We start from the raw sequence: 13,977 nt of genomic DNA, 5'->3' as shown, positions 1-13,977 counted from the left end.
AAAAATCTAAAAATGGAAAGACGAAAAATCGAAAATTGAAAGAATGGCAACTTAAAAAATCGAAACATCGAAAAATCAAAAAAACGAAAAATTAAAAAATCGAAAAACGAAAAAACTGAAAACTCGAAAAATCAAAATACCGTAAATTTGAAAAATCAGAAAATTAGAAAGTAATAAAATCGAAAAGTTGATAGAAAAATGGAAACTGAAAAATCTAATTCTATGAAACTGTTGGTCGAAAAAACGAAAAATCGAAAATCGAAGTGACCTTTTTTTGAGATAGGCTGTATAAGTAAATCTAAAAAATATTACTGCAATGATAAATCACAGGTATAGACTCATCATATCAAATTTTACGATGACGTCATGCATTTTTTGGCGAAGATAAACAAATACATTTTGATCGTGGTTTTGAAAGTATTCTTCGACTTTCGTTCCATTTCAAAATTTACTCTTTGTATATTTCAGTGGTCACAACGAGTTCCCTACGCTGAAGTATGCAAAGATTAAATTTGTCACCGAAAAGATGTCGGAAGTGATAAATTATCCTATCGGTCGAAGAACGTTCGGTCCGGTGTTACACCTCGACCCAAGAGAGACCGCAGTAAAGGATAACAAATGGAACGGATAAAATAAAGCGTCAAATATGATTGATAAACTTTAAAACAAAATTAAGAAGTTTATAAACTGAACATTTTTTTGCTTTTTGAAATGTAGTACACTTCAAAAAATGTCCGTGACTTACTTTAATGTGAATTTTATAACTATGGTCGGCACAATTAGACCTAATATTAGTGTGATTTTGAGCATATTCTCGATGTTATTAGAGCAGGACAGGTTTTTTTTTTTCTAACTAATTGACAAGATTTCAAAGTATTCAGTTTTGCAATTCTTGATTTCTTCAATAAAATAAATTGACTCAGTCATTTTTTTTGAGTCACCCTGTATGTATAAACAAATCCAAAAAATATTAATGGAATGGTAAATCACAAGTATAGACTCATCATATTCTGAACATTTTAGATAGGGTATTTATAAAATTAAAACAAATTCAGGGTAAGAATTTGGTCAACACGTAAATTTCGTTGTAGTTTGAGCCTACCTACAAATTCTGCCCTTGGACGATTTGGACCGCCTCCTTCGGTGACGACCGGCAAAAATGATCCGCCCATAGGTTCAAAACATTTGCGTGCGATTGTACAAGAGTATCCCAAAAACTTGACGAAGTGTTAAATAAGAATGCAGGTTTCGGTGTTCTTTCCGACGTTGCTCGTGTTTTACAAGGCCAGAAGGTGGAAAATTTTGAGTTAGATTCAACATTAGTTGCAAAATTCAAATTTGCGCCAACAACGAGTGTGGATGTTGAACGCACATTCTCCAATTTTAAACACGTTTTAAATGATCGGCGAAAAAATTTTACAGTGGACAACTTGGAACATATTGCAATCATAAATTGTTTTAAAGAAAACTGAAATACGTGTGTAAAATATAAAGTCTAAGATTATTGTAATAATATTTTATCCAAAGTTCTAAGAAATGTTCTCTGATTTGTAATATGATTATGTTTTTAATGCTTTTTTGCTTAAAATAAAACTTTTTTATTGAAAATGTTGTGCTTATTTAAGCGCTTATTCTTAATTTTTTTGTGCTTATAAATCCGCTCTCTAGTTATATATATAGAAGCGTTTTTGTCCCTTTCGGTCTTCAGGGAATAACCCAGTTTCGAGAGAAGGGTTGACCCATTCACGTCCCATGATTAATCGATCCATCAATAATTGATAAAAAGAGGTTGCAAATTCATGATCGTAACGGTCTATTAAACGCGTTCGCACGAATGACATTCAGTGGATGCAGACAACTGCTTAGTCATCGCTTCAGGTGCATCCTCGCCCTTCCCCAACAAACCCAACCACTTTTAGTTAATATTTTATTATTTAATAATTACATACTAACGTGATACGCGATATTGACCAAACGATTGAATCTTAGTTAGAAATCTAACTCAGGTAGAAATTGCTGTTGGGCTACTGAAGACAGTTCCGTATCGATCGGTTTAGTGTCGTCGTACAGAGCCGGAGCTTCGCACAAAATCGCAAACGTCCCAGCAATCGACGCTATAATAAAAATCCAAAGAAACAGCCGGTCTAGAACCATTGCTACAAACCCCCAATCCTGATCCTCCTGCAACCACACAAACAATTTAAAATCGATACCGCAATCTCGCACTCACCGCATTGAACTGATCTTGTCTTTGTATATGGTGCTGGATGAACATCACGTTGTGAATGGCCTTCTCCAGCTCGAAGGGATACTTCTTCCGGGTCCCGGAGTCGCTCTCATCCAGCCCGGAAAACACCGACGGCAGCCCGTTGTACCCCAATCTGCTCCCCAGCGTCCCCGTGAAGCCGCGCAGTCGATTCGTCGTGGAGCTGGAGTGCAGCCCGTTGCAGCCGCTAGCTCTGTTCCTAGACGAACTCGAAGAGCTAGAGGAAGACGATCCTGTGGATGGCATCGACTCGAGTTCGCGCTGCTTTTTCAAAGCCATCCGACAGGAGATTTTATTGGCGGCGAGTTCGGTCAACAGGTCTTTGGGGACCCGCATCAAGAGCAGCTTCGGGACGCTCTTGATGAAGAAGCTGCGAACCCAAGGCGCCATTTTGTGGGTGCTGGGTTTGCGGTAGTGCACGTTGAGGATGATGATGGTGATGACGACGGAGAGGGCGACGAGGACCATGGTGAAGAGGATGTATTTGCCAAGGAGGGGTAAGGCGAGGGAGGTGGATGGGATGATTTCGGAAATGAGGAGGAAGAACATGGTTTGGGAGAGGAGGATATTAATACAGAGGGCGATTTTCTCCCCGGAGTCGGCCGGGAGGTAGAAAACGAGGACTGAAAGATAGGAGATTCCGACGCAAGGGACGATTAGGTTGACGGTGTAGAAAAGGGTTTTGCGGCGGAGTGTGATATTGAAGAAGATATCTAAAAGCTAATGTTAGTTGTGGGTTTTGGGGCTGAAATTCTTACCGGGGTAGGGTTCTGCACAGCAGGGGTAGTACTTTTCGTGACGTTCTGCTGGCACACCCAGAATGTCCCATTCCACGCTGGGATAATATTCACGTAAATCGATTCCTACTTCTACTTTGTCTTCGCCAGCCTTCTGATTGATGTGTTTTAGATCGATCTGCCGAACGTCAGATTATTAAATTACGATCAGTTCTACTAAATATATTTGAGTAGTGGTGGAATGTTGTGTAAATATGTGTTCTTGTTGTCGAAATAAGTCTACACATATTAAGAAAAAAAAAAGCAAAATATAAACCCCGCCCACCCACCCGATCTCAATTGTGATGATTTTTTTTATTCGTCGTGAGCCAAGAAAGCGAAGCTTAACTGAAAATTCCTTATTTCTTTACAAGAAATTAAAACCATGTTTTGTGAAGAAATAAGTATTTTGCAGTTAAGCTCCGCCCCCTTAGTTCACGGCGAATAAAAAAAATTTATCACAATTCTTCAATTTTCCGATTATTATTTAAATTTTGGATTTTTCGATTTTTCAACTGCTCGGCTTTTTGATATAGCAATTTTTCGATTTTTAAGTCTTATATCTTTCAATTTTTAGATTTTTTGATGATTCGATTTCCAGATTTTTCGATTTTTCGATATTTTAATGTTTCTATTTTTTAAATTTTACACTTTTCGATTTTTCGCACTTTCCGATTTTTCAGTTTTTCAGATCTTCGATATTTAAATTTTTCAAGTTTTCGATATTTTCAAATTTTTTATCTTTCAGTTTATTGATTTTTCAATTTTTCAATTTTACGATTTTTTTTATTCCATTTCTTAGCATTTCGGTGTTTGGATTTTAAAAAATTTTCGACTTTCCGATTTTTCAACATTTCAGTACGTTATTGGGAATTTTCAATTTTTGGATGTTCTAATTTTTCGATTTTTCAGTTTGGGAATTTTTCAATTTCTCGAGTTTTCAGTTTTTCAATTCTTCAATTTTCCAATTTTTTAAATTTTGGCTTTTTCGCATTTTCGGCTTTTCGACTTTTTAATTTTCTAATTTTTCGATTTTCCGATTTTTCGTCATTTCAGTTTTGGAATCATACAATTTCTCAAGTTTTCAGATTTCGATTCTACACTTTTCTAATTTTTTTAATATTGATTTCTCCGTTTTTCAATTTTTTTTCCGTTTTTTGGCTTGTCGATTTTTCAATTTTTCGATTTTCTAAATTTTGGATTTTTCGAATTTTCGACTTCTCGGCTTTTGGCCTTCTTTTCACAACTTGAAACTAAAAACATGTTTAAAATGGAAAATAGTTGCAAAAACCACATTTCCGTTCAAAAATATATCATTTTGACAATGTTCTAACTTTCTTGTGAAAAGATGGCCATGTATATTAAGAAAAAAAAGGGAACATATAAGCCCCGCCCACCCACCCTATCTCAATTCTGATGATTTTTTTTTTAATTCGTCGTAAGTTGAGGGGCGGAGCTTAATTGTAAAATCCTTATTTTTCTACGAATAATTATCATGTGAAATATGTTCAACAATCGAGAAGTCGAAAAATCAAAAACTAAAGAAAAAATTTGAAAATTTGAAAAATCCGAATATTTAAGGAAAATTCGAATAATCGAGAAATAGGAAATCGAACAATCGCAACATCAAAAAATCGAAAAATTCTAAATGTGGAAAAACCAAAATATCGATTAATCGAAAAACTGAAGACAAAAATACAGAAAATAGACATTTGAGAAATCAAAAAATGGAAAATTTGGAAAATGGGAAATTGAAATATCGAAAATTCGAAGAACCTAGAAGTCAAAAATACGAAAAATCGATAACTGAGAGAGAAATCGAAAAAGCAAACAATTTATGAAAAAACTGAAAAATCGGAAAATCGTAAAATCGACACATCAAGCTAAATATCAAAAAAGAAAATATACGAGAAAACGAGAAACTGAAATCAAAAATTCAAAATTCAGAAAAATTTAAGAAAAAAATCGAAAAATAACTGAGGAATCGAAAAACCGAAAAATCGACAAATCAAAAAATTAATGAAAAAACTTTAAAATTCAGAGAACCAAAAAATCAGAAAATTATAAAATCGATCAATCTAAAAATCAAAAATGAAAAAATTCGAATCATTGAAAGTTGGGAAAACGAGAAATTGTGAGTTCGAAATTCGAAAAATTGAAGAAACATTTTTAAAAATCTCAAAAATCAAAAATCGAGAAACTGAAATATTAAGATTTCAAAAATCGAAGATTGAGAAATCGAGATATCGAGAAATAAAAAATTTGAAACATTAGAACAATTGAAAAATTTTTAAAAATCTCAAAAATCAACAATTGAGAAACAATATTTCGGTTCAAAAATCGAAAATTGGGAAATTCAGAAACCGAGAAATTGAAAATTTGAAATATTAGAACGACTGAAAAATTGAAAAAATCGAGAAATTAAAAATTCGAATAACCGAAAAGTCAAAAATTCGAAAAATCGAAATCTGGAAAATCGAAAAATCGAAATACCTAAAATTAAAAAACCCGGAAAATTAATAACTGAAAAATCGAAAGACCGAGAAATAAAAAAATTCATGAAAAAACAAAAAAATCGGAGATTCGAAAAATCAAAAAATCAGAAAATCGTAAAATCGAGAAATCGATGAATCTAAAAATTAAAAGAAAAAAATCGAAAAAATCGGCATTCGAGAAATCAAAAGATGGAAAATTCGAAAAATTGGAAATTGAAACATCGAAAATTCGAAGAACCGAATAGTCAAAAATACGAAAAACCGATAACTGAGAAATCGGAAAACCGAGAAATCGAAAAATCAAGCTATTAATGAAAGAACTTAAAAAATCGTAAAATCGTAAAATCGAGACATCGATCAACCTAAAAATCAAAAAAGAAAAAATCGAGAAAACGAGAAACCATGGAGCAAAAAATTCAAAATTCGAAAAAATTGAAGAAAAAAATTCAAAAATTCAAAAATCAACAATCGAAAAACCAAAATATTGAGAATTGAAGAGTCGAAAAATCGAAAATTCAAAAAACCGAGAAATCAAAAATTCAGAATTCGAAAAATTGAACCAAAAATTCGAAAATTCAAAAATCAACAATCCAAAAACCAAAATATTGAGAATTCAAAAATCGTGAGAAATCGAAAAACCGGGAAATCGACAAATCAAAAATTTAATGAAAAAACTTTAAAAATCAGACAATTATAAAATCGGGAAATCGATCAATCTTAAAATCAGAAATGAAAAAATTCGAAACATTGAAAGTTGGGAAAACGAGAAATCGCAAGTTCAAAATTCGAAAAATTGAAGAAAAAATTCGAAAAATCTCAAAAATCAACAATCGGGAAACCGAAATATTGAGAATTCAAAAATCAAAAATTGAGAAATCCAGAAACCGAGAAATTGAAAATTTGAAATATTAGACCAATTAAAGAAAACTTTGAAAAATCGAAAAATCGAGAAATCGAAAAATCGAAAATTCGAAAATTCAAAAAACCGAGAAATCAAAATTCAAAATTCGAAAAATTGAAGCAAAAATTCGAAAATTCAAAACTCAACAATCCAAAAACTAAAATATTGAAAATTGGAAAATCGACAATAATTGAGAAATCGAAAAACCGGGAAATCGACAAATCAAAAAATTAATGAAAAAAATTCAAAAATCGGAGGACCGAAAAATCAGAAAATTATAAAATCCGGAAATCGATCAATCTAAAAATCAAAAATTAAAAAATTCGACACATTGAAAGTTGAGAAAACGAGAAATCGTGAGTTCAAAATTCGAAAAATTGAAGAAAAAATTTGAAATATCTCAAAATCAAGAATCGAGAAACCGAAACAGTGTGAATTCAAAATCGAAAATTGAGAAATCCAGAAACCGAGAAATCCAAAATTTGAAATATTAGACCAATTAAAGAAAACTTTGAAAAATCGAAAAATCGAGAAATCGAAAATTCAAAATTCGATAAATTGAAGCAAAAATTCGAAAATTCAAAGATCTACAATCCAAAAACCAAAATATTAAGAATTCAAAAATCGACATTAATTGAGAAATCGAAAAACCGGGAAATCGACAAATCAAAAAATTAATGAAAAAACTTTAAAAATCGGAGAACCGAAAAATCAGAAAATTATAAAATCCGGAAATCCATCAATCTAAAAATCAAAAATGAAAAAATTCGAAACTTCGAAAGTTGGGAAAAAGAGAAATCGCAAGTTCAAAATTCGAAAAATCTCAAAAATCAACAATCGAGAAACCGAAACATTGTAAATCCAAAAGTCGAAAATTGAGAAATCTAGAAACCGAGAAATCGAATATTTGAAATATTAGACCAATTAAAGAAAACTTTGAAAAATCGAAAAATAGAGAAATCGAGAAATCCAAAATTCAAAAAACCGTGAAATCAAAAATTCCAAATTCTAAAAATTGAAGCAAAGATTCGAAAATTGAAAAATCAACAATCCAAAAACCAAAATATTGAAAATTGAAAAATCGATAATAATTGAGAAAAATCGGCAAATCAAAAATTAATTAAAAAATTTCAAAAATCGGAGAACCGAAAAATCAGAAAATTATAAAATCCGGAAATCGATCAATCTAAAAATCAAAAATGAAAAAATTCGAAACATTGAAAGTTGGGAAAACGAGAAATCGCAAGTTCAAAATTCGGAAAATTGAAGAAAAAATTCGAAAAATCTCAACAATCGAGAAACCGAAACATTGTGAATCCAAAAATCGAAAATTGAGAAATCCAGAAACCGAGAAATCGAAAATTTGAAATATTAGACCAATTAAAGAAAACTTTGAAAATTCGAGATCGAGAAATTGAGAAATCGAAAATTCGAACGATCAACAACTGAGAAATACAAAAATCGAAAAACCGAAATTTCGAAAGTTCAACAATCGAAAATTGGAGAATCCAGAATTCGAAAAATGGAAAAATGATTTTTCGGATAATAACTGAGAAATCGAAAAACCTACAAATTAAACATCAAAAAATTCATGAAAAAACTTAGAGATTCGAAAAATCAAAAAATCAGAAAATCGTAAAATCGAGAAATCGATAAGTCTAAAAATTAAAAAAGAAAAAAAATCAAAATATTCAAAGTCGAGAAAACGAGAAATCCTGAAATCAAAAATTCAAAATTCGAAAAATTGAAGAAAAAATTCTATAAATCTCAAAAATCAACAATCGAAAAACCGAAATATTGAGAATTCAAAAACCAAAAATTGAGTAATTTAGAAACCGAAAAACCGAAAATTTTAAATTATGGATCAATTATTAAAGAAAACTTTGAAAAAACGAAAAATCAACAAATCGAAACGTGGAAAAATCGATAAACTGAAATTTCGAAAATTCAAAAATCGAAAATTGGGGAATCCAGAAATCGAGAAATACAAAATTCGAAAAATGGAAAAATGAAACTAAAAATTTCAAAACTCGAAGATCCAAAAATCGAAATCGGGAAAATCGGAAAATCGAAGTACCTAAAAGTCAAAAATCCGAAAATTCAATAACTGAGAAATCGAAAGGCCAAGAAATCATATGAGAAAAAAATTCACGAAAAAACTTAAAAAATCGGAGATTCAAAAAATCAAAAAATCGGAAAATCAGAAAATCGAGAAATCCAGAAACCGAGAAATCGAAAATTTGAAATATTATACCAATTAAAGAAAACTTTGAAAAATCGAAAAATCGAGAAATCGAGAAATCGAAAATTCGAAAATTCAAAAAACCGAGAAATCAAAAATTCAAAATTCGAAAAATTGAAGAAAAAATTCGATGAATCTCAAAAACCAACAATCGAGAAACCGAAATATTGAAATCTCAAAAATCGAAAATTGAGAAATATAAAAACCCTGAAATCGAAAATTTGAAAAATGGAATTTTTGTAAAGAAACAAGTATTTGGCAGTTAAGCTCCGCCCCCTTGGTTCACGGCGAATAAAAAAATCATTACAATTGAGATAGGGCGGGTGGGCGGGCATACATTTTACTTTTGTATTTTAATTTGTGTAGACTTTTTTTCACAACATGAAACTTAAAGATGTTTAAAATGGAAAATTTGTATAAGGAAATATCGGTGTTCCAATTAGACTTCGCCCCATAATTGCAAAATCCATATTTCCTTGCAAAAATGTACCATTTTAACCATGTTCTAAGTTTCTTGTTGTGAAAAAATGGCTCTGCATTTTAAGAAAAAATCCAAAATAGGAGAAATGAAAAACATGTTTTTGAGTATCGCGTTGTTCAAAGAATAGTACGTATATTAAGAAAAAACAAGGCAAAGATTAGACCCTACCCATACCCGCCCCGACCTCAATTCTCAATTGTGATGAATTTTTCATTAGTTGTCAGATCGAGGGGCGGGGCTTAATTACAAGATCCATATTTGTCTAATTACCAGTTTAAATATGTTTTAAGTTTCTTGTTCTGAAAAGACGATTACGTGAATTAAGAAAAAAGGCAAAATATAAGCCCCGCCCACCCACCTTACCCCAATTGTGATGATCTTTTTTAAACATCGAAAGCCAAAGGAGCGGAATTTCATTGCAAAATCCTTAGTATTTCTCTACAAGAGATTACCATATAAGACATGTTTTTGACTATCGCGTTATTCAAAGAATACTATGACATATATTAAGAAAATATTAGAACCAAAGATTAAGCCCCACCCATACCTGCCCTGGTCAGAATAGTAACGTAGGCCTAAATGCAAAATCCGTATTTCCGTACAAAAATTTACCATTTTGAACGTGATTTAAGTGTCTAAGAATAAAAAAAATCATTACAATCGCGATGGGGTGGGTGGGCGGGGTTTATATTTTGCCTTGTTTGCTTAATATACATAAATATACATTCTTGTGAAGAAATAAATATTTTGCAGTTAATATTCGCCTCCTTGATTCACGACGAATTAAAAAGGATCATCACAATTAAGATAGGGTGGGTGGGCGGGCTTATATTTTTCCCTTTTATTTTAGGATGTGTAGACTTCTTTCCACAACATGAAACTTAAAACATGTTTGAAATGGAAAATTTAAATTAAATACTTAATTTTTTTATGTTCCTATACAAATTTATCATTTTTAACATGTTTTAAGTTTCTTGTTATAAAAAGATGACTAAACATATTAGGAAAAAAAGGCAAAGTAAGCCTCACCCACCGACCTACCTCAGTCGTGATTCGCCGGATTTTTATTGGCAGCGCTGCACACTACTGCAATTTGATTGGTTGAAAACCGAACTTTCAGCGGCAACGTCAACGGATGATATAAACGACGCATACCTTCGTTGCGTATTTATCAGCGACAAGTTTATAAAGCGACCTTTTCTCTACAAAAACGTTATTTTTGGCGATTTTAGAGGTGCCAAAACCAGATTATTTAATTACTGAATCTGAACTAAATAAATGAGTGGTGGCATGTAGTGTAAATATGCGGCAGGTTTTTTTAAGCGATTTTAAGCAAACTAGAGGCGAACCTGATTTCCGTCGTACGTCCAGGAGCCGAACTTCATAAAGCACGTTTGTTGATCGAAGGGGAAGTAGCGGACGTCGATTTCGCACGACGACTTAAAAATCGCCGGCGGCGTCCACAGCACCTTCCCGGTGTGCCGAAGCACGGCCTTCGTCATAGTCGTCACCACGTACTCCCCATCGGCACTTAAAAACCCCAATCAATACAAGCACACCTCTCAAAAAACCCGTTACTTGTTATACAGCACGATATCCGGCAGCCATATATGCTCCGAAGGGACGTACAATTCCGTAACCCCGCCGTACTCGTCCGGATCCCACACGAATTTATGGTCCTGCCATTCCTGCAACACCGTATAATAAAACAGCGCAAAAATGACACCCTGAATAACTCACATGTTCCAACCACACGTTCGTGGTCAAAATCTGATCCTTCAAGTTCTGCAATCAAAATCGCCTAGTGAGGGAAAGGTTAAAGGTTGGGTCTCACCAGTTCGATGAGCTGGGACAGTCGCAGCCCTAGTTTTACTAAAACCGTATCGGTGTTATTGCTGACGGGTCTAATAAGTCGGTTGTAGTTGCTCAGGAGGTCGTCGTAGAGTCTTTTCGCGTCGGGGTTCGTGCGACTAAAATTCACCAAAAACGATAAGAAAAAAGCTACCGGTAAGCACCACATTATTCGCTTTTAGCACTACATCACTGGAGGATGATTTCTGGTATGATTCCGCTGGGTTCGGGTTTGTTTATCGTCACCATAGTGAGTTTGGGAAGCTGGACGGGAGCGAGAGATCTTGTGGATTCTGCATTTGCCTGGAGCATGGGAGGCAATCAATAAAACCGCGCAAGTGGAGCGCTCCGGAGGAACACTAGTCGATATAATAACAATTTTTTATGAGCCATTTTTACAATTTACTAGCACTTGCTGCAAAATTGGACACTTGGTGGGTGGAAGATGAAAAAAAACAGGTGGATGCTAGTGTTTCCGATTTTTATTGTGTCGTAATGGGATGTTCGTCACAAAATTGGTTAGGATACTTCGACGGCGGCTTCGTAACACATGACGACTTTTTTTGTTTTTGTGTTGATGTTGTGAGCGATGAAGCGGAGAGTGCCGTATGGAACGACTTCTTTTATGAGGATTTTGTTGATGTTGAGAGGGAAATCTTGGAGGTGGTACTTTCCCTAAAAAAAAATTCGGTTTATTTTTTGTGGTTGGCTAAAATTCTTTTACAGGGAATAATTCCTATATCCTGCGAAAAATTCCTGTGTTCGGAGGCATTCAAGTGAACGGTGTACGAACTGGAAGTGAGATAAAAGGGGTGTGAAGTTTGATCACAACGAGACCTTGATCGAGGTGTGTGATCACACGAGTACGATGATAATTTAACGTGGAAAAGTTTGACTTTTAAAAGTTTTAAATCGAAATTAAATTCGTATAATCAGAAAATCAAAAATTGACAAATCGAAAAATCGAAAAACTGAAATAATCGAAAAAGCGAAGGATCGTTAACAAAAAATTGAGAAATTTAGAAAATGGAAACCGAAAAATTGAATTATCGAAAAAACAGATAATTGAAAAATGGGGAGATTACAAAAATGTGAAACTGAAAAACCGAAAAATAGAAAAGTCGAAAATTGAGAAATCAAAGTCAAGAAATCGAAAATTTGAAAAATCGAAAAATTAAAGCAAAAAATTGAAAATTCGAAAAATGATTTTTCAACAATTGAGAAGTCAAAAAATTGAAAAACTTAAAAAGAAATGGAATATGTAAATCAAAATAAATATAATAAATCAAAAATTCGATAACTTGAAAAGTCGAAAAATCGAAAATCAAGAAATCAAAAATCGGGAAATCGAAAATTGAGAAATCGAAATCAAGAAATCAAGAACTCGAAAATTCGCAAAATTAAGAAATCGAAAATCGAAAGTCGAGAAATTGAGAAATCGAGAAATGGAAAGTAGGGAAATCAAGAACTCGAAAATTAAGAAATCGAAAAACCGAAAAATCGCATCAGCGACAAAAAAATTGAAAAATTGAAAACTGGAAAAATAGAAAATTCGAAATGGAGACAACGTGAAATCGAAAATTTGAAAAGTCGAAAAACTGAAGCAAAAATTGAAAATTCGAAAAATGATTTTTCAACAATTGAGAAGTCAAAAAAATGAAAAACTTAAAAAGAAATCGAATATGTGATTCAAAATAAATATAACAAATCAAAAATTCGATAACTTGAAAAGTCGAAAAATCGAAAATCAAGAAATCAAAAATCGGCAAATCGAAAATTGAGAAATCGAAATCAAATCAAGAACTCCAAAATTCGAAAAATTGAAAATCGAGAAATTGAAAGCCGAGAAATCAAAAATTCGAAATGGAAAATCGAGAACTTGAAAATTCGAAAAATCTAAAACTCAAAAGCATGAATAATCGAAAAATGAAAAATTCGAAAAGTCGTGAATTGAGGAATCGAAAAACCGAAAAATCACACGTTCCACAAAAAAAATGGAAAAATCGTAAAATCGAAAATCGAGAGAGCCTGAAATCGACAAGTTAAAAAAGCGAAAAATTGAAGAAAAAACTTGATAAAGCGAAAAATCAACAATTGAGAAGTCGAAAAATTAAAACATTTAAGAAAAAAATCGAATATGTAATCGAAAAATCTAAAAATCAAAAAATCGAAAAACTGAAAAATCGAAAATTCGAAATATGTATTGGAAAATCGAAAAATCGCTTAATCGAAAATTTTAGAAAAAAATCCGAAAAATTGATGTTCGCGAAATCGAAAAATTAAAAATTCGAAAAACCGGAAAATCGAAAAATCAAAAATTCGAAAAATTGGAAGGTCAAAAATTCGAAAAATCGATAATTGAGATCTCGAAAAACCAAAAAATTTAAGAAAAAAAAAATCGAAAATGGACAAAACGAAAATCGAGAAACCGAAATTCGCAAAATCGAGAACTCGACAATTGGAAACGTCTAAAATTCGAAAACATGAAAAATCGAAAAATTTAAAATGGAGAAATTGAAAGTCGAGAAATCGAAAATTCGAAATATCGGAAACTGACAAATCGAAAATCAACAAATCAAAAATCGAAACAGAGAAATCGAGAATCGGGAAATGGAAAATCGAAAAATCGGAAATTCGAAAAATAAATATTCAAAAATATGGACAATCGAAAAGTCAAAAATTCGAAAAATCGAAAATTGAAAAATCGAAAAATCACACAATCGACGAAAAAAATCGAAAAATCGAAAATTTGAAAAATCGGAATATCGAAAATCGAGAGTGTGAAATCAAAAGGTTTAAAAATCGAAAAATTAAAGAAAAAAATCGAAAAATCATCAATTGAGAAGTCGAAAAAACGAAAAATTAAGAAAAAATCCGAATATGTAATCCAAAAATTTTAAAAATCGAAAATCAGGAAAATCGGAAATCGAGAAATCGAGAATTCGAAAATGCGAAAAATCTAAAA

At 32.3% G+C, this 13,977-nt stretch overlaps 1 protein-coding gene across 1 annotated transcript; it reads right to left on the bottom strand.

Annotated features, from left to right (window-relative positions):
• Positions 1–1,954: 1,954 nt before the first annotated feature.
• On the bottom strand, positions 1,955–11,338 carry LOC135136195 (acetylcholine receptor subunit alpha-like 2). Its single transcript, XM_064065366.1, has 7 exons — positions 10,996–11,338; positions 10,902–10,946; positions 10,740–10,849; positions 10,511–10,691; positions 3,025–3,181; positions 2,231–2,979; positions 1,955–2,181 (listed from the first exon to the last, which is right to left on the bottom strand). The coding sequence occupies exons 1-7, from the start codon at positions 11,179–11,181 to the stop codon at positions 1,990–1,992; spliced, it is 1,620 nt and encodes a 539-aa protein (XP_063921436.1). The 5' UTR covers positions 11,182–11,338; the 3' UTR covers positions 1,955–1,989.
• Between the last annotated feature and the right edge of the window lie 2,639 nt (positions 11,339–13,977).

This window comes from Zophobas morio, unplaced genomic scaffold (genome assembly GCF_036711695.1).
Source record: "Zophobas morio isolate AGI-343-1 ecotype UQ-CSIRO unplaced genomic scaffold, CSIRO_AGI_Zmor_V1 ptg000026l, whole genome shotgun sequence".
In the NCBI taxonomy this organism is placed as follows: domain Eukaryota; kingdom Metazoa; phylum Arthropoda; class Insecta; order Coleoptera; family Tenebrionidae; genus Zophobas; species Zophobas morio.
The sequence above is the reverse complement of the archived record's forward strand: the minus strand, read 5'-3'. Positions and strand labels throughout refer to the sequence as shown.